The sequence below is a fragment of the Peromyscus maniculatus genome, chromosome 2, assembly GCF_049852395.1.
Source record: "Peromyscus maniculatus bairdii isolate BWxNUB_F1_BW_parent chromosome 2, HU_Pman_BW_mat_3.1, whole genome shotgun sequence".
Taxonomy (NCBI): domain Eukaryota; kingdom Metazoa; phylum Chordata; class Mammalia; order Rodentia; family Cricetidae; genus Peromyscus; species Peromyscus maniculatus.
Genome location: NC_134853.1, coordinates 144,380,033 through 144,405,209, shown reverse-complemented (window position 1 = coordinate 144,405,209; position 25,177 = coordinate 144,380,033). Strand labels below are relative to the sequence as shown.

The window sequence follows — 25,177 nt, the reverse complement described above, 5'->3', positions numbered from 1 at the left end:
ACGTGGTTTTGCTTTTGTTTCTACAGGAGAAGATAAGCTGTGGGTACCATCAAAATTGATAAAGGTTCGATTTGAACAAGAGAGACCTCTTAATTAGAGGAGGTGATAGTTCATCAACCAGCATGAACATCCAATTTAAACTAACTTGTATCAATAACACATGCCTTTTCATTTAATCAGATAATAACTTGTCAAAAGGAAACATCCCCAAAATTAGTCTTGGGGAAAGGTTTTTGTTTTTGTCTTTTAGGAGAATGAAGGTTAAGGAATCTGAAGAACACTGGACAAATGAGACAACTGAAGAAAAGGGACAAATCATCTATCCCAAGAAACAGAGTGAAACGGTGTATGGGTATATATTATCTGAAAAAATTTTTATGTCTTCCTAAATGTTTGTTTCTGCTTTTCTCTAAAGATTTAACACTATTGGTCTTCTAACAGTCCCAGTTCAATTAAAATTTAAAGCTGACTTTGGAGTTGGAGAATGGCTCTCTCCTTCTTTAAAATCAAGCATGTTGTTAAAAGGAAAATGCAAACTCCCTGTATCATGCCAGAATAAGAGCCATTTCTGCTATGGTACAGGACAAAAGCAAAATTAATTAAGGGACTATTCTATTACTAATCTCAACTCTTTGATTCTATTCTGATTCTTTAAACTGTTCTCAAAGTATAAATTTTATATCAAAATTTACAAGATTAATATATATATATACATTTTAAACTTTGTTAAGATATGAATGGTCACATAGAGTACTAACTAATTCTAGAAAAAAGGCTAGCTGCATATATATGTTTTTGTGTTCGAGTCTCTTATCAGTTTTCTGCAGGAAATCACGGCCAGGCCTAATATCAACTGAAGTCTCCAGAAAGAAGATGGGGCCCCACAACAACAACAATTCCACGTGGACAATAATATCATTAAGCTGACAAACATCATCCACAGATCAGCTTTGAACTACAAGGTGCTCAGAGCAATTTTGAGATGACTAGCTGAGATGATCCAGTCTCAAAGACTACTTGAATAAGGACTTGAGATAAACCCTAAACTTTGGCATTATACACAGACTGGATAATGAAGGATATAGTTACCTCTCCTAGAATTTGACAATTAACCTAAAATTTTTCTTTCAGGATAAAGAAAACTTCGCCCATACCCAGCAGGAAGCAATTTTAAGAATACGACGCCCACATTCCCAAAGAGGTGGTGTGGGGCGGGTGGTTTTTTGGTCTTTTTAATGGGTTTTGGGTCTGGGATAATTTTCAGTATTTAGGGGGGTTGGTTACAAGTTATTGTCAAGGGTTAGGAAAAAGGCTAAGCAAAGGAGATTAGATTTAAGGTTCTTGTTTAAAAAAAAAAAAAGAAAGAAAGAAAGAAGGAAAGAAAGAAAGAAAAAAAAGAGAAAGACAATTACTAGTTTTAAATACTTTACATTGGATTGAATTGTTTTATATTGTACACAAATTTGAAACTGATATTGTTAGAAAATGCTATATGTATATTTCTAATTGTATTTATTCCATCCATTTAACAATGTAATGCAAATTTCTGATCCTTGAATGTTATTATTATCAACTATCAGGATATAAAGAAATGAAAGCTAGTAGTTAGACATTATCATAGAACTTGTAGTCATATTAGATATGTTTTAAAAATTGAGCAGAGATGTTTTAGACAGGTCATCTTCAAACCCTTCAGAGATCTACAGAATATGGCATTTAAAATGTTTTAATAACTTAGAAAATTTTTCTTTTTTGAGACATGTCGGCTCCTGGCAGTACCAATCTACTTTAGAGAAAATATGGGCATTGAAGAGACTGCATATGGAGTCAACTTTCATTCTGGCAAAAGTTAGCCACTGGACAACAAAGTATCCTCGAATCAACAGGACAAAATGGACAGACAGATCACGAAACAAGGGACTACTGATTCTTGCCAAAACAAGTGTGGTTATGGCTTTATCAAAAGGCATCTTCTGAGGCCAGGACAATATGGCCCCATCCCTGAAGTGGCCTTCGCATCCGGAAAAGGTACAGTGCCCTTTTCTTCGAAGGCAGCTTAACAGGCAGAGGGCCGATGGATTCTGTTGTTCAATGGAACAGCAGCTGAAAGCTCATGCCTCTCAAAAGTAGACTGGCATTTAATAGAGGGATGTGGAGAAGAAGGGGATGCTGAGATGAAGCCATATATACACAGCCAAGAAGAATGGACAGCTGAATTAAAAAACTGTCAACAATTTCCAGAATTTAAAATCCTGAATCATGACAGGACACTAGTGGAATTCAGGTGTTTCTGGTACGTGGACTGCTCTCACCCAATGTGAGGTTGAACTGTTGACCTTGTGTACATCCTACTTCACAAATGAGTCTGTCAGATACACTAAGCCTATAGGCTGAAGATGATGCCCCAACACTGCGGAGAAACCTCAGGTGACTGCCCAGGCAGCTGGCTGTTTCTGTCAACTCACAAAATTTTTTTGGAAGTTGCTTGCATGCACTTCCTGTTTTTATTTTTGTTAGCTAATATTATTCCCTTCTTGGGTCTCTGAGGGAGTTGAAGATTAGTTAGTTATGGTTGAAGATTAGTTAGTTATAGTTGAAAATTAATTAGGATAGAAAGTACATTAGATACATCTTGGAATTATCAAAATAGGATAGATAATGGAATTATTTTCTCTGATTCGTCAAATACTTGTTTAGGTATTTATTACTTGTATATATTGTATATAGTTATTGTACTTTTATATATAGTTTTTCTTTTGTTAGTCATAACCTTTTGCTTTTTTTCTTTTTATTAAAATAGAAAAGGGGAAATGTGGTGGTAATCTAATTGTATTGAAATATTATTTTGATTTGTACTGAAATATTAATTTGATTGTATGTTAATAAATAAAGTTGTCTGGGGGTCAGAGCTATTAGAGCCATAGCAAGAGTGTGGCGGTGGTGGCACACGCCTTTAATCCCATAAGATCTCTGTGTGTTCAGGGATACAGCCAGCATTGGAGACATATGCCTTTAAGACCTAGGGGGCTGTACATTCAGACAGTGACGAGGCAGTCATGTGTTTGGGTTTACAACCAATGAGAAGGCAGAACAACATACTTTAAAAATACGAACTGAGAGGAAGTAGGGCTCTTTTCGCGAAGCTGGGACAGCAGGAGGAAGGGTGAGATTTTAGCTCTGAGCTCTGACCTCTCGGCTTTCTCTTTTACATTGTTTCTGTGTTTCTTATTTAATAAGACGGTTGGTTACATCTACAGAGGTGCTGAGGGCCTGGGGCAGAGCTGGGCAGAACAGGCATGTCTGCTGGAGAAGGCTGAGCACAGCTGTGTAGGGTCAACAGAAACACCTGCTCTGTGGAGTGGCGGCAGAGACTCACATCCTCCTGCTCACGGGCCCTCAGAGCAGAGGCACCTGTGTTCTGCAGGCTGGGACTGGCACACCACTCTGCTCAGGCACAGTAAAGGGCCATCCAGAATGATGAAGCCATCTGAGGCAGTTCTGCCATCCTGTTCCCGTTCGGGGACAGTGGGCTAGGGAAGAACACGAAAGGAAGACGCAGTACCTCTGGTCTAAGGCCATTTGGAGCAGGTCTGGGAGAAGCATGGATGCTGGGCTGGGAACCTTTCCACCGCCAGACTTCCTGGAGAGCTAGTTCTAGGCGCACACATTTTTCAAACCAATTGAGAGTCAGAAGTTCTTTGCCGTTCCCTCCAGCTGTCCAAAGCTGCTGTCCCTGACAAGGGAACCAACGTGGGCCTCCTTATGTGGCACATTAAGCAAAGATGATTCCTTACTTATGCTCTTCTTTGGCAAAACTGAACCTAACTGTGACAACCTTGAGTTGAGGTACTTTCAAGATTTATTTATTTTATGTATATATGAGTGTTCTATCTGCATGTACATCTTTACACCAGAAGAGGACATCAGATCCCACTATAGATGGTTGTGAGCCACCATGTGGTTGCTAGGAATTGAACTCAAGACCTCTGGAAGAACAACCAGTGCTCTTAACCCCTGAGCCATCTCTCCAGCCCTGAGTTGAGGTACTTTCAACAAAATGGGTTTATATGCTTCAAAATCACCAATGCCAGCTAAAGAAAAGCTGAGACTACACACAGAGGTGTAGAACTATAACCACAGAACTCAGGAGGTGGCGGGGGAGGAAGATGAACAGGTCAAGATCAGCTATTCGAGGTCATTCTTGGCCACAAGCAAGTTCAAAGCTAGACTGGGGACTTGCGAGACCCACGTCTCCAAGAAAAAAAGAGGTGGGGGGGGGGCAGGCTGAGCTGGGTAGGCTGGTTCATGTCTGTAATCTCAACACTGGGATGGTCAAGGCAGAAGGACTGTTGTGAATCTGAGGCCAAATGCTGAGTTCTAGGCCAAGATGAGCTACAAAGTGAGTCTTTGTTGGGGGTGCACACCTTTAATCCCAGCACTCAGAGACAGAAGCAGGCGGGTCTCTGAGTTTGATCTAGATAGCTGTATTCCAGGCTAGCCACAGTGAGATCTGGTCTCAAACAAAACAGCAAGATAAAAGAAACTAAAAACACCCAGAATCACCCCTTGTATTTATGTGTAAGGGGTGATTCTGGAGAGGAAAGCCATAGAGGACATAGGCAACCAGCAAAGAATAAAGACACTCCCCACCCCACGTGTGTGTGTGTGTGTGTGTGTGTGTGTGTGTGTGTGTGTGTGTGTGTGTGTAAATATACCACAACGGTACTGTGCCATTTACATTTCCTTTCTTAATGTTTTTTTTTTAAATTATATGCATGTGTGTGAGTGTATACCATGTGTGGATGTTCTCAGAAGAGGGCACTGGATCCCCTAGAGCTGGAGTAACAGGCAGTTGTAAGCCCCCTGATGTGGGTGCTGGGAACGAAGCTTGGGTCCTCTGGAAGAGCAGCCAGTGCTCTTAACCACGGAGCCATCTCTCCAGCCCCCGTTCCATCTCCTGGGTTTGAAAAGCATGTGTGGGTTACAGAACAGATGCACAAGTGTTTAGGGACGGACACGAGTCAATGCTGCTTTACGTACTCTCAGAGACAGGACCTAGTCCAGCCTGCTGCAAGAGCTCCTAGACTCAGTCCACAGCTTTAAAGGCCTGGCTTTGGGTGCATAATCCCAGTGGGACAACCTGAAACCTCATCTTGCCAGGCAGAGTGAGCCTGGCATGAACAGATTTAGTCTTATATGGCCAAGAAAGAAGGAGAAAAATGAGGACTCTGCAATCTTCAGGTCCACCACCTGGTGGTGCCTTTCTGCAATGCATCCTTGGTATGTCTGCACCAAGGGCAGGGTAGTGGGCCACTGTTCTCCTTCAGGCTAATGAGAAAGCATGCAGGGACCATTTCAAAGACACGGAAGGCACTGCCTCTGCTAGCTGGGTAATGGACCGGACAGATAAGAGTTCATCAGGTGTCATCCCCAACTATCTGCTGCAGAGGTCCAAGGCTCCCAGGTTTCAGGAAGAAACCCAAGCTCCCCAGTGAGGCTGCCAGACCCAGGCTACCTCCCCCACCTCACTGCTCTTATATGACGCTAAATGTAGCCCATGAGTCATGGGCGCTGTATGTGCCATGAACGGTCTTGCCCTGCCCTTCTCTATGGCCTGCTTGTCCTCAGTCCTCACTGAAGTGTCTGTCACCTGAACAAATACTCAAAGCCATTGCCAGGACTGGGCAATCTTCTGTACCGCCCAGAGCAGCACCTGAGCACACCTCAGCACTCTCTCACTGGGCCGCGACTCCTGATTTGTTTCATCCCCCCCATCCCAGGTTGTAGGCTCCCAGAGAACAAGCCCAACTCCTCTCTTTTTGCTTGAGCCCAGTCCAGTGCCTGCCAAAGGCCAAGAGATCTACATGTATCTACAAGGCACCGAGGCCAATGTTAGGGCAGGGGATAGAGACAGCTGGATACGAAGGCACAAAGTGTGATTCAGTGATTCACAGGTGAACCCTGCCCTCTGCCAGGCCGGGATTGGTATGGGATCAGACGGGAACTAGAACAGGGCAGACTAGGCAGTGTCTACCAGGAAAAAAAAAAATCCCACGACAAACTGGGTGCAGTGGCACATGCCTGATATCCCAGCCCTCAGTTAACAGTCAGGAGGCCAGAGTCCGAGGCAGGACTGGGTCACACAGTGAGCACTACCCTCCTAGCCGGGCGGTGGTGGCACACGCCTTTAATCCCAGCACTCGGGAGGCAGAGGTAGGCCGATCTCTGTGAGTTCAAGGCCAGCCTGGTCTACAAAGTGAGTTCCAGGAAAGGCACAAAAGCTACACAGAGAAACCCTGTCTCGAAAAACCAAAAAAAGAGACAGAGAGACCAGCCCTCCTCCCCAAAAGGAAAGAAAAACAAAAACAAAAAGAAAGCGAAAATGAGAGAGAAAAGTACCCCAGTACTAGTGAGGCTGAGACAAGAGGATCTCTGTGAATTCAAAGCTAGCCTGAGCTACAGTGAGACCTTCCCATGAATAAATAAATAAAATAAATAAATAAATAAATAAATAAATAAATAAATAAATAAATAAATAAAAAGGCTCATATCAGAAACGCATGGGCAGGACAAGGTCCAAACTGGGTAGTTTAGATAGCGGAGACATCTCAACCATGGAATCAAATCTATACATGTGTAGAACCAACCCCCATCCCCCACCCCCGCAATGAGGAAGGGACAGACCAAACCTTGATGCAAGGTCTCTTAGAATCCAAGTGGGCCGGGCGGTGGTGGCGCACGCCTTTAATCCCAGCACTCGGGAGGCAGAGCCAGGTGGATCTCTGTGAGTTCGAGGCCAGCCTGGTCTACAGAGCGAGATCCAGGAAAGGTGCAAAGCTACACAGAGAAACCCTGTCTAGAAAAAAACCAAAAAAAAAAAAAAAAAAAAAAAGAATCCAAGTGGGAGGCCTATATTCTTACATTAACTATCACAAATAATTTTTGCTTACAGCTTTATAGTTTACAAAACAAATACACATTTCTAACTGATCTCCCCAACACACACAGGTGCACACTTTCTAGAAACTGTGATGCTGAGAACCCGCCTACAGTCTAAGAACTAACTGGAAAAGTTGGGACAGAACTACAGGTTTTCCAATGCTAAATCTGTTGCTTCTTTAACAGTCCCCACTACACCCGAGACTGCCAACTTCCCTACAGATCTGCTCTCTACACTCAAGAAAGCAAGAGGAATTCATGGCCCACGAAAAAGGGTTTCAAGCCACCGACCAGTTAGTCAAATGCCAGTTAGGAGAGCAAGACCAATATGAGGTCATGTAAAGCAGGGTTCAGGGTTAGTTCCCATCACTCACTTGCTTTGTGACCCTAAGCGAGTTAAGTACTACCCTTTGTGCGCCCTCTTTTCTCATTTATAAAAAAGGGATTGTAAACCCACCTTTCACAGGATGTCCAAAAGATCAGATGTTATCCTGGGGCTGGCAGGAGACAGACAAGAGTCCCTGCTGTGTGCATAGGTGACCAGGTAGAGAAGCTCTCCAGGCATATGAATTTTCAGCTTATACTTGAAGGGCACCTCCTACTTACTAAGGACCCATTCTTGGGGCTCCCCCCCCCCCCCAATGCAGGGTTTTACTCACTATGCAGATCAGGCTGACCTCAATCTTGTGATCCTCCTGCTGCCTCTGCTGGGATTACAAGCATGTCCTGCCATGTCCCGCCTGGGTTCTTACAACTTTCTCACTGTCCATCTAGTTGTTTGTTACAATGCTGAGGATAGAACCCGGGCCTTATGCATACTCGGCAAGTTCCCTACCACTAAACTACACCTGCGGAGCCAACGTCTGCCTTTTCAGGGCTGAGAAACCAAGGCCTGGTGACCAGGAGCTCCCAGAGGCCTGTGCTCTACTCTTGCCCTGGTTGGAATGAGACTGTTTCAGAGCTATTCCTTTGGATCTGGATGGTGGATATCGCTGAAGGAGGCGAGGATTCTCTCCCAGGATCTCAAAAGAACCACTGGAAACCATTTGCTTTGTGCTCTAGATGGATGCTGGGGGGATGGGGAGGTGAATTAGTAATCCTTTGACTTCAGCCAGGATTCCCTGATGACAAAGATCCTGCATGTGCTGTCTCACTATTCCCAAACAGCGATGATTCCACTCACTTTTTAAAAGCAAGAGGATACACATAGCTCCAGCTTGTTAGGAAAATATAACGCAGCATCATTCTCTACATGCTGCACTGCACTGCCTGGGGGTGACGAGTGAGTGAGAGGGCTGCGGAGAGAAAGTCAGCCTCACCCGCTGCAGCCTCACCCGCTGCAGCCGCTCTGCTCGGGGCTTGTGGGAGACTACCTGCTGCAGCCAGAGAGGAAGTGACTCAGCCAGGGGGAAGTGGGAGGGGTGCTCACAAAGGGCCTGCACAGCTCCCCCAATACATCCGCTGCCGCCGTCAGGCAGCCTTTCCTCAGCACAACTTGGTCCTGCTGAGCACTGCAGGCTGGGGACCAGAAGGGGCCTAAACGCCTTGCTCTGAAGCCTGTCTGTCTCCTCCAGGAGGCAGGCTTTACAAATTAGCCCCACACCAGGAGACTGTGTGATCATTTCAAACCCTCAGGAGTCTCCAGCGGGCTCCACTAGAGGACCAAGGTGCCAGCGGGGTGGACCTGGAACAATTTTAGAAGAAAAGCATAGGGCTGTGCCCAGGAGGCAAACAGGCACTCTATGCGGTCGGTTCCTCTGAGGAAAAGAGAGTGCAGCACCAGTCTCTGTGGATGCTGAGGGGGGCTGGCTGCTGCTGAGGGCAGGTTTCACCAGCAATCTCTCTTAGAAGCCACCAGAACGGGATCCAGGATACTGTGGCCAGTCCAGTCACCAACTGACCCCTCCTCCCTGCCTCCGGAAGCAGCTGATGTGACAACAAGTATCTGTCAGGGCGTGTGGGTGTCAGAGGAAGGGACAGTCTTAAGAGCTCTTTCTCGAGCTTTGCTGGCCCAGCATCTCCCATCAGAAAAGCAGCCAGGCACACTGGCTTGCAGACATGTGTGAGGGGCCTTGGTTTTGCAGGGGGCCTTGTGCCATGTGCAAGGGATATGGGAACAGTCGCTGACAGCTCTCCTGCTCTAGCTCACTGGCTAGAAAAGAAGCTCACAGCAAGGAAGGTCCCAGCATGTGACTCAGAGGCCCTTCAGCTCAAAATATCAGTTACAGCTTTGTGTGGTTGATTCAACCCAAGAACAGGCCTGCCACAGGGTCCCATATGGAGTTCAAGTATTGTCACCCCGAATATCGGAAATCAGGCAAAGAGAAGCAACAAGAGATCAAAGAAGGATGGCTAAGTCTGAGAGTAACCTTCCTGTCCACTGTAGGACCTGAACACTGCTTCCTGTGCTCACAGCCTCCTCACCTGGAGGAGAGGGGTGGCACTACCCCGGGAAGAATGCCCCCCAGAACTGCTTTCAGAGCCAGCGTGCACAAGGTAAATGTCTAGCCCAAATTTTCAGAATGACTCAGGAAAGCCCAGGCTGAGCATGCATGCAGCAATTTCCCCCTTATACCACCTTTCAACAGTTTAAAACAAAACAAAAAACAAAACACGGCTATTACCCTGCAAGAACGGCACTCTGGATCAGAGCCAATAAACTACCTCTTTCAATCTGCCTCTATGAAAAGTTAAGTTAAATTTCACAACTTTGGGCTGAAGATGTAGCTTAGTTGGTAGAGCACTTGCCTAGATTCCCGACACCACAGAAACTAGGCATCGTGGCATATGCCTGTAATCCAGTAGTTAAGAGGTTGAGGCAGGAGACTCACAAGTTCTAGGTTAACTTAAGTGATTTCTAGACTAGCCTGGGCTTTATGAGACCCCATCAAAAAACAAAACAAAAACTAAACCAACAACAACAACGAAAATCTAACTTCAATAGTGAACAACACATTTGGGTTTTCAAGTTTCATGAAATGCTCTTGCCTGTGTGGCCGCCTGCATGGTTAGAGACAGGTAGATGCCAGGCAGGCCCAGTCACTGCAGGGCCCCTCAGATAGGTAGGTATTCAGGGGGATGGGCCCATGTGCTCGGAACCACCAAAAGACTAAACCATGATCCACCACCCAGACACTAACGTGAGCACAAGTCTTGCTTGAGTATATACTGCTTGAGGGGTCTTCACTGCAGGCCATGGCCAAACTCGGTAGCTAGTCAGAAAACCACATGCTGTGTATGTAACCAGAGCCAGCAAAAAGAAAACTCACATGCCTTGGGCAGAGTAATTCCAGTAGTCTAGATATGTGCACACAAGTTCACAAAGATAAATTCACTTTGGGGCCTCTGCATTGCAGAAGAGAAAAGAAACAAGCTACACACATAAACAAATCAAAATACCCACAGAGTCAGACAGGAAGCAATCTAACCACCCACCAAGAAAAAAAAAGCTTAACTATGTTCCAGCTCGACAGTGAAATACTATGCAGCCTTTAAAACTAAGTCCACACCAGCAGAGAAAAATGTCTCTAACACATTATCCTCTCAAAAGGCAGACTGCAAGCCAGGCATGGTGGCACACACCTTTAATTTCAGCGCTTGGGAGGCAGAGGCAAGCAGATCTTTGAGTTCAAGGCCAGCCTGGTCAACAGAGTGACTTCCAGGACAGACAGGGCTACAGAGAAACCCTGCCTCAAAGAAACCAACCAACCAACCAAACTGAAATACTATATGTATACACAATCCTCCTTTGGTTAAAAAAATTAAAAATACCTTTGAATATGCACGGGGAATTTTAGAAGAATCCAAGGAAGGGAAGGGGAACTTTTATATTTCTCATTTATATTCTTCTGCATTATTTGATTATTTACCTATAGATTATTATGATGATATTTTTTTCAAGACAGGGTTTCTCTATATAGCTCTGGCTGTCCTGGAACTCACTCTGTAGACCAGGCTGGCCTGATACTCATAGATCCACCTGCCTCAGCCTCCTGAGTACTGGGATGAAAAGCATGTGCTACCACTGCTCAGCTATAATGATAATTTTTAAGAATCTGAAAATTTTGCTGAATTGATTGGAACTGTTAAGTGCAGTGATGGCATCCAGTGAGGCTGGGCATCTTGCGACATGGTGGCAGGTGGCAGGTAAGGACCCCAGATGTGTGGAGCGGTAGGCAACGGGGTCCCAGGAGCTAAGGATAGAAGGGTGACAACCAATATTCCTGGTAAGTATAAGCTCCTTCAGACAGCTTGCAAACATGACTATGAGGAACTTCCTGCTTGCCACCTGGTAGCCACAGTAGACCACTAATGAAGGCAGTGGTGGGTCACCCCAGCCCAGGCCCGGAGCCTGACAATATGCCAGACACTAATGTTGTTGAATGGGTGTGGGTTCACACGGGTCTGTGGGAAGAAGACATAGAAGACACTTTGAGGATGTCTCTAGCCTTTCCAGCTACAGGGGGACTCAGCCTCTCTTGGACTGAGACCCCTCTCTTAGCCAAGGGCATTTTTATTGCTCTCCAAATTTACACTTTTGGCAAGTTGATTTCCATATCCCAAAAATATCTTAACTAAGCTTGCAAAGGGACAATACCAAATGTAGATACTCGATTAAGGAATATCACAGTGTACTGGATTTTTCCCAACCAAGTTCTGCACTGGCTTTGTACCCTTGGGAAACACGCAGACAAGATTGACATAGGGGGCAACAAGACAGACAAAAGGTAACAAAAGGTGGATTAAGGGGAGGTGCTAACACTCTGGAGCCAGCCCAGGTGTAGCTCAGTGGGAATTCTCCCATCACACTAAGCTAAACTTTATACCACAGTAACCCGGTTCATCTTTTTTTTTTTTTTTTTTTTGGTTTTTCGAGACAGGGTTTCTCTGCATAGCTTTGTGCCTTTCCTGGAGCTCACTTGGTAGCCCGGGCTGGCCTCGAACTCACAGAGATCCGCCTGGCTCTGCCTCCCGAGTGCTGGGATTAAAGGCGTGCGCCACCACCGCCCGGCAACCCGGTTCATCTTAATGCAGGGATGGTTGCTTCTTTTACAGGAGAGGACAGTGGGATCTGAATGACTTGCTCAAGGTCATTTAGCTAGCATGTGACAGAGCTGGGTTCTAAAGCCAGGTCTGATCACTGGCTAACATGGTTTAAAGTGTCCCTACCTACTTCCCACAGGCAGGAAAAAGAGGAACCTGTCTCCAGGCAGTGGCAGTTCCATTGGGGGCCTCTAAGCAAAGGAGGGACTCTAAGCTCTATGACTCCAAGATTCTGAGGACTAGGCTCCCTGGGGCCAGAGCCTGGCCAGGATGGAGAAGGGGTAGGATGGGTTCCAGAGTCACACAAGGATGGATGGAAAGTCCCAGCTCTATTCTCACTGGCTGTTAAACATAGGGCAGATTCCTTAATCCCTTCTGACCCCAGCCAAGCTGTTCAGTAAAGTGGAGACAAGCCCTGCCCTCAGAGGCCATACAGTGTCCAGGGTACTCAACAGGGGATCTCTGGTGATTCAAAGCCTTTTGCTCTTGTTGACTTCGTTCCTATTACTTCAAGAGAAAACACAACCACTACCCATGAGATGCACCCCTAATCCAGGATGCTGCCAGCACCAAACCCAATACAAAAGTGGCAGGACATTTTTGGCCAGACCTGGAAGGTGTCAGCCATGATGTCCAAAGTCTCACAGAATGTTGGACCAAGTCTCCCCAAGAGTCAAGAAATCCTCTCCCTAAAAGCACTGCTATCCCTATAACACACCTCATCATACCAGCTGTGCCCACACACAAAGACAAGTAACTAGCAAGTCGATCCTGCTCTTCCCAATTCCCACTCCTATGCACTCTCTTCCTTCTGAACCCTCGGGCAGCAAACTTCTTAAAGGCTGAAGAGTCTATGTCTGTCCCTGCTGGGGGTAGGTGGCAGTCCGTATGCATATTTAGAGGGGACATCATCTCCAGTTTGCTACCTCTGTTTGTGCTTCCTGACAGCTGGGGTGTCCTTGAAGTCATCAGGCTTGTAGAGAGCTAAGCCCCAAGAAGAATTCACATTCCCACCCACTGATCCCCACATCTGCCACAGGCAGGAGGGAGATGATCTGCTTTATCTGCTCACTCGGGCAGAGCATACTTACTGGGGTTTAGGAAGGCTTGGCATCTAGGAGGCTGAGAAAGGAAGGTGGCAAGTTCAAGGCTGTTCTAAGTCTGAGGACAACCTGGGCTATTATGGAAGGACCCTGTCAAAGAAGAAGCAGAAGCAGCTCTCTGAGGCAGCAGCCCTTCTAGGCATTTGTCCCACAGATACTTAGGGTGGGCTAAAGCATATGTATGAAGAAAGTTGGGATGGAGAAATGGCCTACGGGAGGACCTCAGTCCAGGTCACAGAAGCCGTATTCGGTAGCTCATAACCACCTGTAACTCGAGCTCCAGGAGGTCTGGCACCTTCTGACCTCCACAGACACATGCACTCAGTCAACATACACTCATGCAACCTCACACATACACCAACAACAAATAATTTGAAAGTCAGTCCAGATAAAAGCCTGTTCAATCAGTTACACTCAAGATGGTAGAGGATGTATCCTAGAATGACAGAATGCACCCCATCAATGAAACCATCTCTAAAACAGCAGGTCAACCCACCCATGCAATACTGCCGACCACCCCCCATTTTTTTTCCAGAAAGAATACGATAAAATTCAGTGCTCTCAGAACCCCTCAGGACAGTCCTGACAGCTCAGTGGGCCACCGCTCTAGATCCCGTGAATTGCTTAAAGTCATCCCCAGATCTATCTTCAGCAGCGGGCAATGAAACTATCTTTTATCAAGCATTTACTACCCAGTGCATGCTGAATACTAACCCTGCAACATCTATCTTAATCCTCCCAACTGCCCTTCTGGGGGAAGTAGTCCCACTTTTTCTTTTTACAATGTGAATTCTGGGCATAGAGAGATGATGTAGCCCCTAGAGGCTAGTAGGGCTGGGATCAGAACCAGATCCGTTTGAGCCTCTACAACCTCCTGTCTTATCCATTAAAGGCACGAGTGAAAACGTAGCACCCTCACAACTGGCCTTCTGGGAGGGAAGCCCTTCCTTCCAGCTGTTTAGGCAACCTGCAATCTCAGACAGAAAAGGGCACGTGTGCCAGGCCCTGCAAAGGGTTAGCCACCTAACACTGGTTGCAAATGGTGCCTCCTCAAGGCAGATCCATTATGCCTATAGCAACTCTCCTCTTGGGAAAGGGTGGTGGTCTCTGACGAGGTCTCTGGCTCTTTCATCCTCTTCAGCCCTTCATCTCTCCTGAGCAGAGAAAGCTATCTAAAACATGGATCCAGTCATGTTACTCCCTGGCTGAACGCTTTGTACTAGCCTCTCACTGCACTGGGCATCAAGTCTCAAATTATCAATGAGAGCTTCATTTCCTCATCAACTTCTTTTGCTTCCCTTTGTACTATGTCGGCTTCCAACCACTCTCCTGAGCAAGCTGAGGTTTCTGAATAAACTCTAATGTTCTGCTCTCTGCCTCTGTAATTCTCTCCATACAGCATCTTCCACTTTATTCTCTCCTGACTAAGACCCCCTTCCTCTCCTTCTAGCTGAACTCCGGTCAACACTGTCCACTCTTCCTAAGCCCCCTCCACTCCATGCTTCCAGGTCCCAGACTAAGCTAGCAGCGTCCCTTCCTGGGCCCCCTCTGCATTCAGTTCCTGCTGCTTTTTTGTAGATCACATTACAAGCATCTGCTTGCAGGTCAGTTCCCTCTAACTAGACAGTGAACCAGTTCAGATAAGAATCTCTTATCTGTGCTGTTCGTTAACTTCTTAACTCTCCATAACAATTCTTTTATCATTACCGATGTTTTCCAAATGAGGACACTGAGACAAAGCGTCCAGGGTCACAAAAGCAGAAAGCTGCTGCACCAGAATTTGAACTTAGTGAGTATTGGGAATGGTGACCCACACCTTTAATTCCAGAATTTAGGGAGTATGACTCCAAAGCCTACCAATACTACACAGCACTTACCTCGGTAGGCAAGACCCTTTTGTTATGTGATGAATGAATGAATGAATGAATGAGGGCTATCTCCGGCAGATCTAGGTCTAATCTATAAACTGGCATCACAGTGTCATAAAGGAAGGCAGGAGGAACTCACAGCACTGGACCCGACGGTTTAGCTCTTCCTTATCTCATGCAAAACTACTCAGTCAAGAGGGAAAGGCGCCCAGCCCAGCATGACTACCCTCTTCAATGATTCTCCAAACCAGCAAAGCCAACCGGTTTCCTTCAGTGGCTTAAAACAGAGCAAAGTCTATCCTGCCACTGAAGGCAGGCGGCTGTCATCTCTTCCTTCCGCCAACAACCTGGGGGGTGGGGGTGGACAGAGAAGCCACCGGGAATCCGAAAGCTCCTACCCAATGCTGAAAGGTGGGGCCGAGCAGCGTAGGAATGGGCGGGCCTGACCAGGACGGCAGGTGAAACACTGACCACAGCAGGCTCTCCCACGGTGAAGACCGGCCCAACGTGGATCTGGCAAGCAGGTAGCTGTGACTCGCACCTGAACGCCGCCCAGGATGTGAGAATTCCCCGGCAGCGATGGTGTCGGTGCCAACGGGTGAGGGCTCCGGGAGGAAAGCCTTGGCTGGCTCTCCCTGGGGACTCGTCCTAACTTTCAAGTCACTCGCTAGGTCAGGAGAGAAGCATGGAGAGGCGGAGGGGTGGGTGTCTCTCCAGGGGAAAACTCAGCGTGGGTCCAAAGCCGGCTACTTCAGTGACAGGCTGAGTGGGTCTGGGGCAAGGCGGGCAGTGCCCACTCCCCGGGGTTGCGGCCGAGACCCAGGCTCCCGGCGGTCGCCGCCCCCGCCGCCGCCGCCCCCGCCGGGAAAGACAGACCCCAGCCACCGGCGGCGGCGGAGGGAACATTGGCCAGTGCCGTTCTTGTCGCGCTGGACAGCTTCGGGCTGTCACCGGGGTCCCCCCGCCACGGTCACCGAGGCCCGCCCCACCAGCATTCAGCCCCCACCCGGCTCCGCGTCCCAGGACCCCGGACTCACCTTTCCCGCGGGTTCAGCGCTGTTCGCCCATAGTCCGCAGCCCGGAGCCGGGGCTGCTCGGCACTCCGTCCCGGGGGCCGGGGCCGGGCCGGGGGCGTGGGAGACACTCACCGCCGCCTCCCAGCGCAGCCGCCGGAGCCGCCGCCGCCGCCTCCCTCCATGGCTGCGGCGCCGCCACCTGACAACGGAAGTGACGCATCGTCCCGCGGCCCCACTCCCCGCCCCCTCGCCTGAGTCCGGGGTTGGGGCGCCATCTTGAGGACGGGCGGAAGCCTTCAGGCAGGAGGCCCAGATAAGATCGCCGATTGGTTCTGGGTGGAGTCTGGGTCGGAATCTGTAAAACGACTGGACAGTCAAGGGGCGGTACTTACCTCTAATCTACATCTACGGGGGCTGGAACGGAGGCGCCGCCCAGCCTCGCCTCTGCAGAACCTTGCTAACCCTAGTCTCGCTTTGCTGGGGTTGGGGACGTCTGTAGTGGCTGCAAGAATCGCCGACTGTACTGCATTCTTTAGAAAAGCGGCATTTCCTTGATCCTCGTGTCTCGGCTTCTGGAGATAAAGCGCTTAGGTTGGGTTCAAGAGAAGACAGGAATTGCTGTCGCTACGCTCACAATTCATTTCACTTTAGGCTCTTTAGAAGCCCCGAGGATGGCCAAGTTCACCCTGGACATCCCTAGAGTCTTGTTCAGGGAGATTACAGTGAAGAGTTCCAGTGATCGATCCCAACCGGTTATCTACCTCACTCCCTCCTGCCACAGTTTCCGTCCCTTTCTCCTCCTCCAGCAATCACGCCCTCCATGAATCAGCTTCTTGCACCAGCAGATGAGCCCTTTAAAGGGATTGCATCAGTCTGGTGACTCACTGGGGGCCCTCGGAAAGCCTGGCTTCCCTCCACTGCCATGTAGAAGCAGCCAGAAGGGCTCGGTGGCAGCAATACCAGCAGCCATAGTCCCATTCCTTTGTCTCGGAGCTAACGGGTGCTAGACGACTCTCAGTTTTTTCCTCCCCTCTCCCGGGTCATTCTGTATCCACGAGTAGACACACATAGCCACGCCTATGCACTGCTAGAGGTAAGCGTGCATTTGTCCTCTCACAAGGTATTGCCGGGACATGAAGGCTGGTCTTAATGGAAGTCTAGCTGTCCCAGCCAATATTCCTTTCTTAGTTCCTTTGAATGCTTGGTGGATAAGGCTGAATAACAACAGTAATCAGAGCAGCTCCCAAGGTCGTTTCCTCTCCCCCCCCCCGCCCCCCCCCCCCCCGGTAGCTTTGCGCCTTTTCTGGAACAAACTTGGTAGCCCAGGCTGGCCTCGAACTCATAAAGATCCGCCTGCCTCTGCCTCCCAAGTGCTGGGATTAAAGGCGTGCGCCACCATCTCCTGGCCCAAGGTCGTTTCTTATGCAAAGTGAAGCACTTTAGAGGCTTTAGAGAGTTGCAGAAGCTAGTGCTCGGAGGGGGAGTGACCTTTGCAATGACACTCAGCCAACAAAGGTTGGGTTGTGGTTTGAAGAAAGTTTGGTGGATTCCAAAAAGGTGAGAGTTTGAATCGCTGTTGTATCACTTACAAGCTAGGTAACTAAGTGCAAATGGAGATAACCATCTCTGTGAGGACCCAATAAATTTCAGATCAGCCCATCACACCCTATAAATGCCCACTGATCTCAGTCAGGGAGCCTCTGTGAGGCACATGACCCAAAGGCAGGCATCCAGAAGCCAGGCCCACTCTGCTCCTCTCCCTGACAAGGGAAAGACTCTGACAGGAATGGGTTTTGGCTTTTCCAGATTATCAGTAAGGTGAACGCTGGGTGCCAACACCACCGTCCGTCCCCACTCCCTGTATACCCTCAGCCGACTTGAAATAGAGGATTTCTAACAAAGCAGAGGAGGGAAGGGGGATAAGGAATAGAAACTAAATGTGCCAGCCAGAGGAGATTAAAAAAAAAACTGTCATCAGGACACCAACTCCAGGATCTCTGGGACATACATGTGTGGTGACAGTTTCCTGCTGGCTCGTCTACTCCGGTTCCCTGGCAGATGGTGCTGCCACAACACAGGGACACCTGTCATAACAGTTCAGAATGGCTTCTTGACGAGGTACAGGCAGATTGGACTGTCGCAGGAGGAGGGGAGAAGACCTCAGCCCCAGGAGCTTCTTCAGGATTCAGAACCCCAGCTCTCCTTAGTGGCTGGTTCCAAGCCCTGAGTATGGCAAGGTTTGGTGTTTTTTGGTTTTGCCTTTTTTGGTGCTTAGGACTGAACCTATGGCCTCTTCCATGGTATATAGCTACTTCACCACTGAGCTTTGTCTCCAGTGCTTTTGTTTTTGAGACAGAGTCTCAGTAAGTTGCTCACACTGGCCCCTCCATTCAGTCTATGGTACCAGCTGGCCTTGAACTTGTATCCTGCCTTAATCTGCCCATCCGCCTGGATTATAGGCCCGCACCACCAGATCCAGTGGCGTCACAGTCAAGTCAAGGCCAGCTTATGCTACGTGAGACCGTGTGTTAAAAACAAACACAAAATTTTATGGACTCTGGTACTAGCCGGCCTGATTTCAAATCCCCATTCTGTTGTTCACCTTGAGCACATCGTTTTGTACATCTCTCTGATGAGGCTGAGGCTGCTGATTCACAGGGTGAGACTGCAGCTCTGTCCCTGTGGAGCTCACCAAGCTCCCAACACAGGGCATAGCAGCCGTGACTACTTCTGACCACCATTCTGCAGCACTGATTTAACCTGCCCACGGGCTGGGGAAAGAGTCTCCTCCCTCTCGGAGCCTATTTCTCCAGCCATGACATAATGGAGTGGGCCCATGGTTCTTAGCCTTTCCACCTTTCAAGACTTTTAACTGTTCTTACCTCCAAAGGTCATTTTATCCTTTTCATTAATAACACCTTTCCTCCTGCCCCCACCCCAACTTTGGGGACAGGGTCTTACTATGTATCTCTGGCCTAGAACTCACTGTATAGGCAGACCAGGCTGGCCTTGAACTCAAAATCCACCTGCCTCTGCGCACTAGGGCCAAAGGCATGCCACCGCCACCACCACCACCACCACCCCACCACCCCCCGCTGGGCACTTACACAGTCTTATCTCACAGGCATTAAGTGGGTGGTCAGAGCTAGCTAGTGAGCATGCCCACCTTGCTGTTGGTATAATTCTACCCCCTTGCGGAGTCCAAGCTGCTTTCATCACTCTTCACATACTGTACTGTATCTCTAGGGCCTTCTGGAACATTCATGAAAACTTCAAGGGCCCTGGTTATCCCTGTTGGCCCTTCAGCCAGGGTTGCCCGACTAGAGCTCACTGGACTGGTTTAAGTCCCATCTGCTGAGCCACGCCAAGAGGTGGCAATATCAATGTCCCCTGTATGTCTCGGGCGTGAGCCAACACATAAGCTACATGCCCATCTAGCTCTCGGAGCTTCAGTGGGCTACTCCCTACATACGGCAGCCCCCTCAAATTCTCCCTCCCCTCCCCCACAAATTCTAAGAATGAGAGATGGATATGAACAAAGCTGCTTGAGCATTCACAGTTCTTGGGGGTTCTGCCATCACTGAGACCCTCCCCCCACACACACACTTTGGCTGCAGGAAGGGTGGATGTGAAAGCTTGAGCAAATGCCATGGCATTCTAGACCCCAATGCCATCTTGAAACACACAGCCATCTTTTCCTTGGTGTTCCTGGGTCCCTCTTGTTCACAACTAGGTCACTCCCCATTTGTTACCTCAGGGAATAGAAGACACAACAGAATGCAGAGACTATTTTTAGTTTCTGAATTCCAAAAGCCCAGCCTTCAAGTAGGAATGGAAAGAATTTCTATGGAGAAACAAGTGAATGTGGGAACCTGAGACTAGGGTGTGTGTGTGTGTGTGTGTGTGTGTGTGTGTGTGTGTGTGTGTGTGTGTGTGTGTGTGTGTGTGTGTATAGAGACAGATAGACAGACGAGGGGAGGGAGAATGAGCAAGCAGCTGGGACTCAGGAGCTGCTCAGAGACAGGAGCTGGCTCACTGCCCTCTGTGAGGCAACAAGACTCTCCAGAGATGTAACTCTGGAGCTGTGGGCTGCATTTGACCTAACTGATCTAAGATCCAAGAACTTCTTGGGCCTAACAGGACCTGAGGAAAGCAGAAAAGAACCTGACACCTAAGCTGGCTGCAGTGGTGTACTCCTGTGATACCAGAACTTGGGAGGTGGAAGCAGGAAGACCAAGAGTTCAAGGCCAGGCTAGTACACCTGAGATCCTATCTCAAAAAACAAACAAAAGCCTAACAGTGCTGGGTGTAGTGGATCTCATCTTTAATCCCAGCACTTCAGAGGCAGAAGCTGTGAGTTGGAGGTCGGTCTGATCCACATGAAGGCCAGTTCAGCCATGGCTACAAAGAGAAACTCTTGTCTTTGAAAGAAAGGAGCCAGGCAAACTCCAAGGGTAGATCTCTTGAGTTGAGGCCAGCCTGGTCTGCAGAGCAAGTTCCAAGACAGCCGGCGCTACACAAACGGTCTCGAAAAACAAAAACATAACAAAGAAAAAAAAAATTCCATGCTGGAGAGAAGGCTTAGCAGTTAAGGTTGTCCTTGCACAGGACCCAGATTCCATGCCAGTGCCTACACGACGGGATCACAACTGTCCATGATTCCAGTTCCAGGGTAGCCAATGCCTTCTTCTGACCTCTGAGGACACCAGTTATACACATGGTGCCTGTACATACATGTAGGCAGAACACTCAGACACACATGATGCACGCCTTTGATCTCAGCACTCAAGGGGCAGAGACAGGTGGAGTTGAGTCTGAGGCCAGCCTGGTCTACATGTCAAGTTCCATGACAGTCAGGGCTACATAGTGAGACCTTGCTCCAAAAAAAAAAAAAAAAAAAAAAAGCCTAACATTTGAGTCAGGAGTGACTGATGAAGGGGGGTCTTCTGGTCAGGGAGCAACCTTTGACGGTTGATATCAACCCCAGAATCTCAGTGGATGGCATGCTAATTAGATGACCCCAAATGAGACTCCCTGTCAGGGTAGGGAAGCCCTTAGGATCCAAATTAAGAAAATAAGGGGATTGGTAACACAAGTTTCTGAGGTGGGCAAAACAGAAGGCAGAATGGGTTAAGAAAACAAATTCTACTTTTTTTTTTCTGGGGGCAGGGTCTCAGAAATTGGAACCAGGACCTGAGGAATATTCAGCTGGTAAGACTTTATACTTAACACAGGGCCTGGGTTCGATCTCCAACAAGGCCTCCTCTCGAGGAGTATCCAGCCCTCCTTGCCCACAGCCTCACGTTACTTACCCATCTCTCACTGATCTGCCCACCTGCCCTTCTCACTGTAGACACACAGAACTGCTATTCACCACAAGCTTTCCTACCTCAAGATCTTTGTACGGGTTCCTTTTCTATCTCTGTTTTACTTCCTTGGACCATTTCCTTGCTTCTTGAACTGTTTTGTTTGTTTTGTTTTTTCTAAGACAGGGTTTCTCTGTGTATCCCTGGCTATCCTAGAACTCACTCTGTAGGCCAGTGAACTCAGAGAGATCCACCTGCCTCTGCCTCCCAAATGCTGGGTTTAAAGGTGTGTGCTGTGGCCACCACCACCCGGCTCATTTTTGTGTCTTGAGACAGGATTTCTGTCTCGGCCCATGCTGGTCCTCCTGCCTTAGCCTCCTGAGAGCCAGGATTATACCTGTAAACCACTATGCCTGGCTGGGACTGATGTATTGTTAGCTGAACTCTCAAGCCTGAAGAGAGCGCCCAGGATGCCCCAGACTCTCAGCTTCAGGAAATAACAGTAAGATTACAGCCCCTTCCCCAAGACTCTCAACAGAAAGACCACTTTGCACCTGACTGCATTGAGTATTCCTAGTAGGTTTCTTCATGTTCCCTGGGCAACCTAAACTCCTACTGCTTGGGCCACATTCTAGGTACACCCGGTGTGCTCCCCAGCTTGGACCCTGCACCCTGCTACCTCACAGAGGCTACAAGATGCCCAGTGTACACCAGGCAGCATCAGGCAGAGACTTGTGTATATCCAAGTTGGGTTTTATGAGAAAAGAAACAAACGCCAAGAGAAGTGGAGAGTTAGAGGTGATTCACTCCAAACACAATAATCCTCACTGGCAGAATGGATTACTCCTTGACAGACGTGGTCAGTCCATAAATGGAGATTCCAGATGGAAATGATCAAACAGAGGGATTGTCACCTACCCCAAGGCCACAGACAGAAAGAATTCTGGGTCCCAGAGTGTGTCTGGAAAGTGGAACCCTATGAAAGGCAGCTGTGACCGGTGTCGCTCAAGACACCAGGTCATTGGTAGGGAAGGGTGGCAGGGAGTTGGCTCAGAACACTGGAGGACCCTGAGGTGGTACTGGGGAGTTCAGTGAGGACACAGCTTCACAGCTTTTTGGAGGGGAACTCTCGCCGACCTTGACCCTTGCCACCAAAGTTGCGAACACGATGGATGATCTGCAGCTGCTGCTCGATGGTGGCGGTGATGTCCACGTCATCCGGGATATGGACGTATCGGACGTTACGACCTGTCACAAAGAGGTCATCCAGCTCAACCTGATGTCCCCAGCGGTCGGTATAGGTGACATTGGCCAGGCGGATGTTCATGAAAGCATCCACATTGTCAATGCGTCCTCGGGCTGAACTCTCATCTCGAAGGTCCACGGTGGTTATCTTGCCCTGGAGGCCCTGCAACAGGATGACCAGACTGTTCTCGGAGATGGTTCGCTCCTTCACGGAGTGGCTCAGTGCCATTGTTCCACATTGGCTGGCTGCTCACTGTGGGCAGGAGCACACAGACAGATGTAACTCACCTCTGCCATGCCCTGCAGCTCCACACCAGTGGTCCAGAGGCCTCCCTGTGGACTGGAATCCCCTGTGGAAATTTTTGCCTGGCCTCCACATCCCACACACCCGAGATCTAGATTCATTTGGTTGGGGAGGAGAGGCCCAGGGTTTTTTTATTTGTTTTGTTGTTTTGTTTGCTTGTTTTAGAGGCGGGTTTCTCTGTGCAGCTCTGGCTGTCCTGGAACTCACTCTGTAAACCAGGCTGCCTCCCAAGTGCTGGGATTAAAGGTGTGGGCCACCACAACCAGGTTGTTTTTGTTTTTTTTTTTTTAAGGTCTCATATAGCTCTGACTAGCCCGAATTTGATATGTAAAGCAATCTGGTCTGGAACTCACAAAGATCCACAAGCCTCTTCCTCACATGTGCTGGGATTCAAGATGTGTACCACCACACTCCCGCAAGGTATCCTATTTTTTAATTATTTTGAGATAAGATATCTCTCTATGTAGTCCTGGCTTCCTGGAACTCACTCTGTAGACCAGGCTGGCCTGAAACTCAACGAGATGAGCCTGCCTCGGCCTCTCTAGTGCAGGGATTAAAGGCCTGCCCCACTATGCCCTGTTTATACTACTTTATTTAATTATTTAAATGTTTTTTTTTTCATTTGAAGTTTATACTATTTTTTGTTTTGTTTTTTTCGAGGCATGGTTTCTCTGTGTAGCTTTGGAGCCTTTCCTGGAACTCATCCTGAACTCACAGAGATCCACCTGCCCTCTCTCTGCCTCCCTCATGCTGGGATTAAAGACGTGCACCACCACCACCATCACCACCCCAGCTAAATTTACACTGGTTTTTAAAAGCACCCCAGATAATTCTAATGTGCCAATGAGCTTGAGAACCACTGCTGTAAATTGTAGTTTGTGTTTGTCCTTCTGCCAGGGACCTGTTAATACGTCGTAATCTAGCGAAGCACGGTGGTGCACACTTGTAATACTATCACTCCCCAGATTTAAGAAGTAGGAGCATCCCGAGTTCCAAGCCGGCCTGAACTACATCGTGAGCTCCACATCAACCTGGACTATGAAGTGCGACACTGTTTCAAGACAAAACAAGCCAAGCCTAGCCAAGACGCACGCTTTTAATCCCAGCACTCGGGAGGCAGAGGCAGGCGGATCTCCGAGTTCCAGACCAGTCGGCTCTACAGAGTGACACCCGGCCTTAGCACAAACAAAATCCAAAAGAACAGTCTTTGAGACTTCCAGGCAGGTCCAGACTTTAACTCCGGCTCCGCCACTTCCAGGACGGGAGGCCTGGGGGCTTGCCACTAGCGGTCAAGCTTGTTAGTTCCATCCCGGAAACCGGGTGCCGAGAGCGCCCCTCTCCTCACCGCGCGTAAGGGGTTTGGGAAGAAGAGTCCGCAAGCCAGTGCTCCAGGGGAAGAGGCGGTCCGGGTTCCAGCGCGCCCTGGTCCCCACAGTAGACCGCTCGACCCACCGCGTGATGCCTTCCGCTTTCCGCGCGCGACGCCGCCAAAGCCCGCCCGCGTCTAGCTGCGCCACCCACCTCGGCTCAGGGAAGCCATGGCAACCGCAGGAGCCCTAGCACGTCAGAGCATGCGCCTCGCAGGCCGCGGACTACAAGTCCCAAGAGGCCCCGCGCACCTCACGCCCCACCCCCTCCTCCGTCTCCGCTTTCCCACCTTTGTAGGCTTGGGGCTTGGAGCTGTGGCTCATAATGGCCTGCTGAGCTGATGGTGCTGGGTGGGAGAGAGCATTCGTAAGAAAATAATCCCAAGGGGAAAAAAAAGATGAACGAACGTTCTTCACCTGATTAAAACTGCGGAATTTGGCCGGGCATGGTGGCACACCCCTTGATTCCAACTACTCCAGAGGCAGAGGCAGGTGGATTTCTGTGGGTTCGAGGCCAGTCTGTCTGGTCTACATAGAGAGTTCCAGAACAACAGGGCTGCATCGATAGACCCTTGTCTCAAAAAGGAAAACACAGAGCTATGGAGACATGGTTTAGCTGCTAAGCTTTGGCACTTAAGCTTATACTATTGCAGATGGCCAAAGTTTGGCAAATTTCACAACTGCCTGTAACTAATTAACAATTAAAAATAAAATCTAGTAAGATTTACTTTAATTTTTACATATTTTCTCTTGCTCTCTCTCTCTTTCTCTATTTTATCTTTTGGTTTTTCAAGACAGAGTTTCTCTGTGAAACAGCCCTGGCTGTCCTGGAACTCACTCTGTACAACAACCTGGCCTCGAACTCACAGAGATCCGCCTGCCTCCTGAGTGCTGGGATTAAAGGCGTGCGCCACCACTGCCCAGCGGATTTATTTTAATTTACCTGTTTGTATGTGTCTGTGCGAAGGTCTGCCATGTGTGAGAGG

At 48.6% G+C, this 25,177-nt stretch overlaps 2 protein-coding genes across 2 annotated transcripts in view; both read right to left on the bottom strand.

Annotated features, from left to right (window-relative positions):
* Stk40 (serine/threonine kinase 40) overlaps window positions 1-16,126 on the bottom strand; it is a 41,793-nt gene extending 25,667 nt beyond the window's left edge. Inside the window, exon 1 of the mRNA XM_006980065.4 lies at window positions 15,991-16,126. The gene's annotated coding sequence lies outside the window, so the exon portion shown is untranslated. The remainder of the gene's footprint in view (window positions 1-15,990) is intronic.
* A 5,881-nt stretch (window positions 16,127-22,007) lies between these two features.
* Window positions 22,008-24,352, bottom strand: Lsm10 (LSM10, U7 small nuclear RNA associated). The gene is made up of 2 exons (XM_006980061.4): window positions 24,170-24,352; window positions 22,008-22,773 (listed from the first exon to the last, which is right to left on the bottom strand). The coding sequence occupies exon 2, from the start codon at window positions 22,747-22,749 to the stop codon at window positions 22,381-22,383; it is 369 nt and encodes a 122-aa protein (XP_006980123.1). The 5' UTR covers window positions 22,750-22,773; window positions 24,170-24,352; the 3' UTR covers window positions 22,008-22,380.
* Window positions 24,353-25,177: the final 825 nt, after the last annotated feature.

What these genes read in the sequence shown, in the direction of transcription:
- Lsm10 (XM_006980061.4), bottom strand. Translation starts at nt 22,749, where the DNA reads ATGGCACTGAGCCACTCCGTGAAGGAGCGAACCATCTCCGAGAACAGT.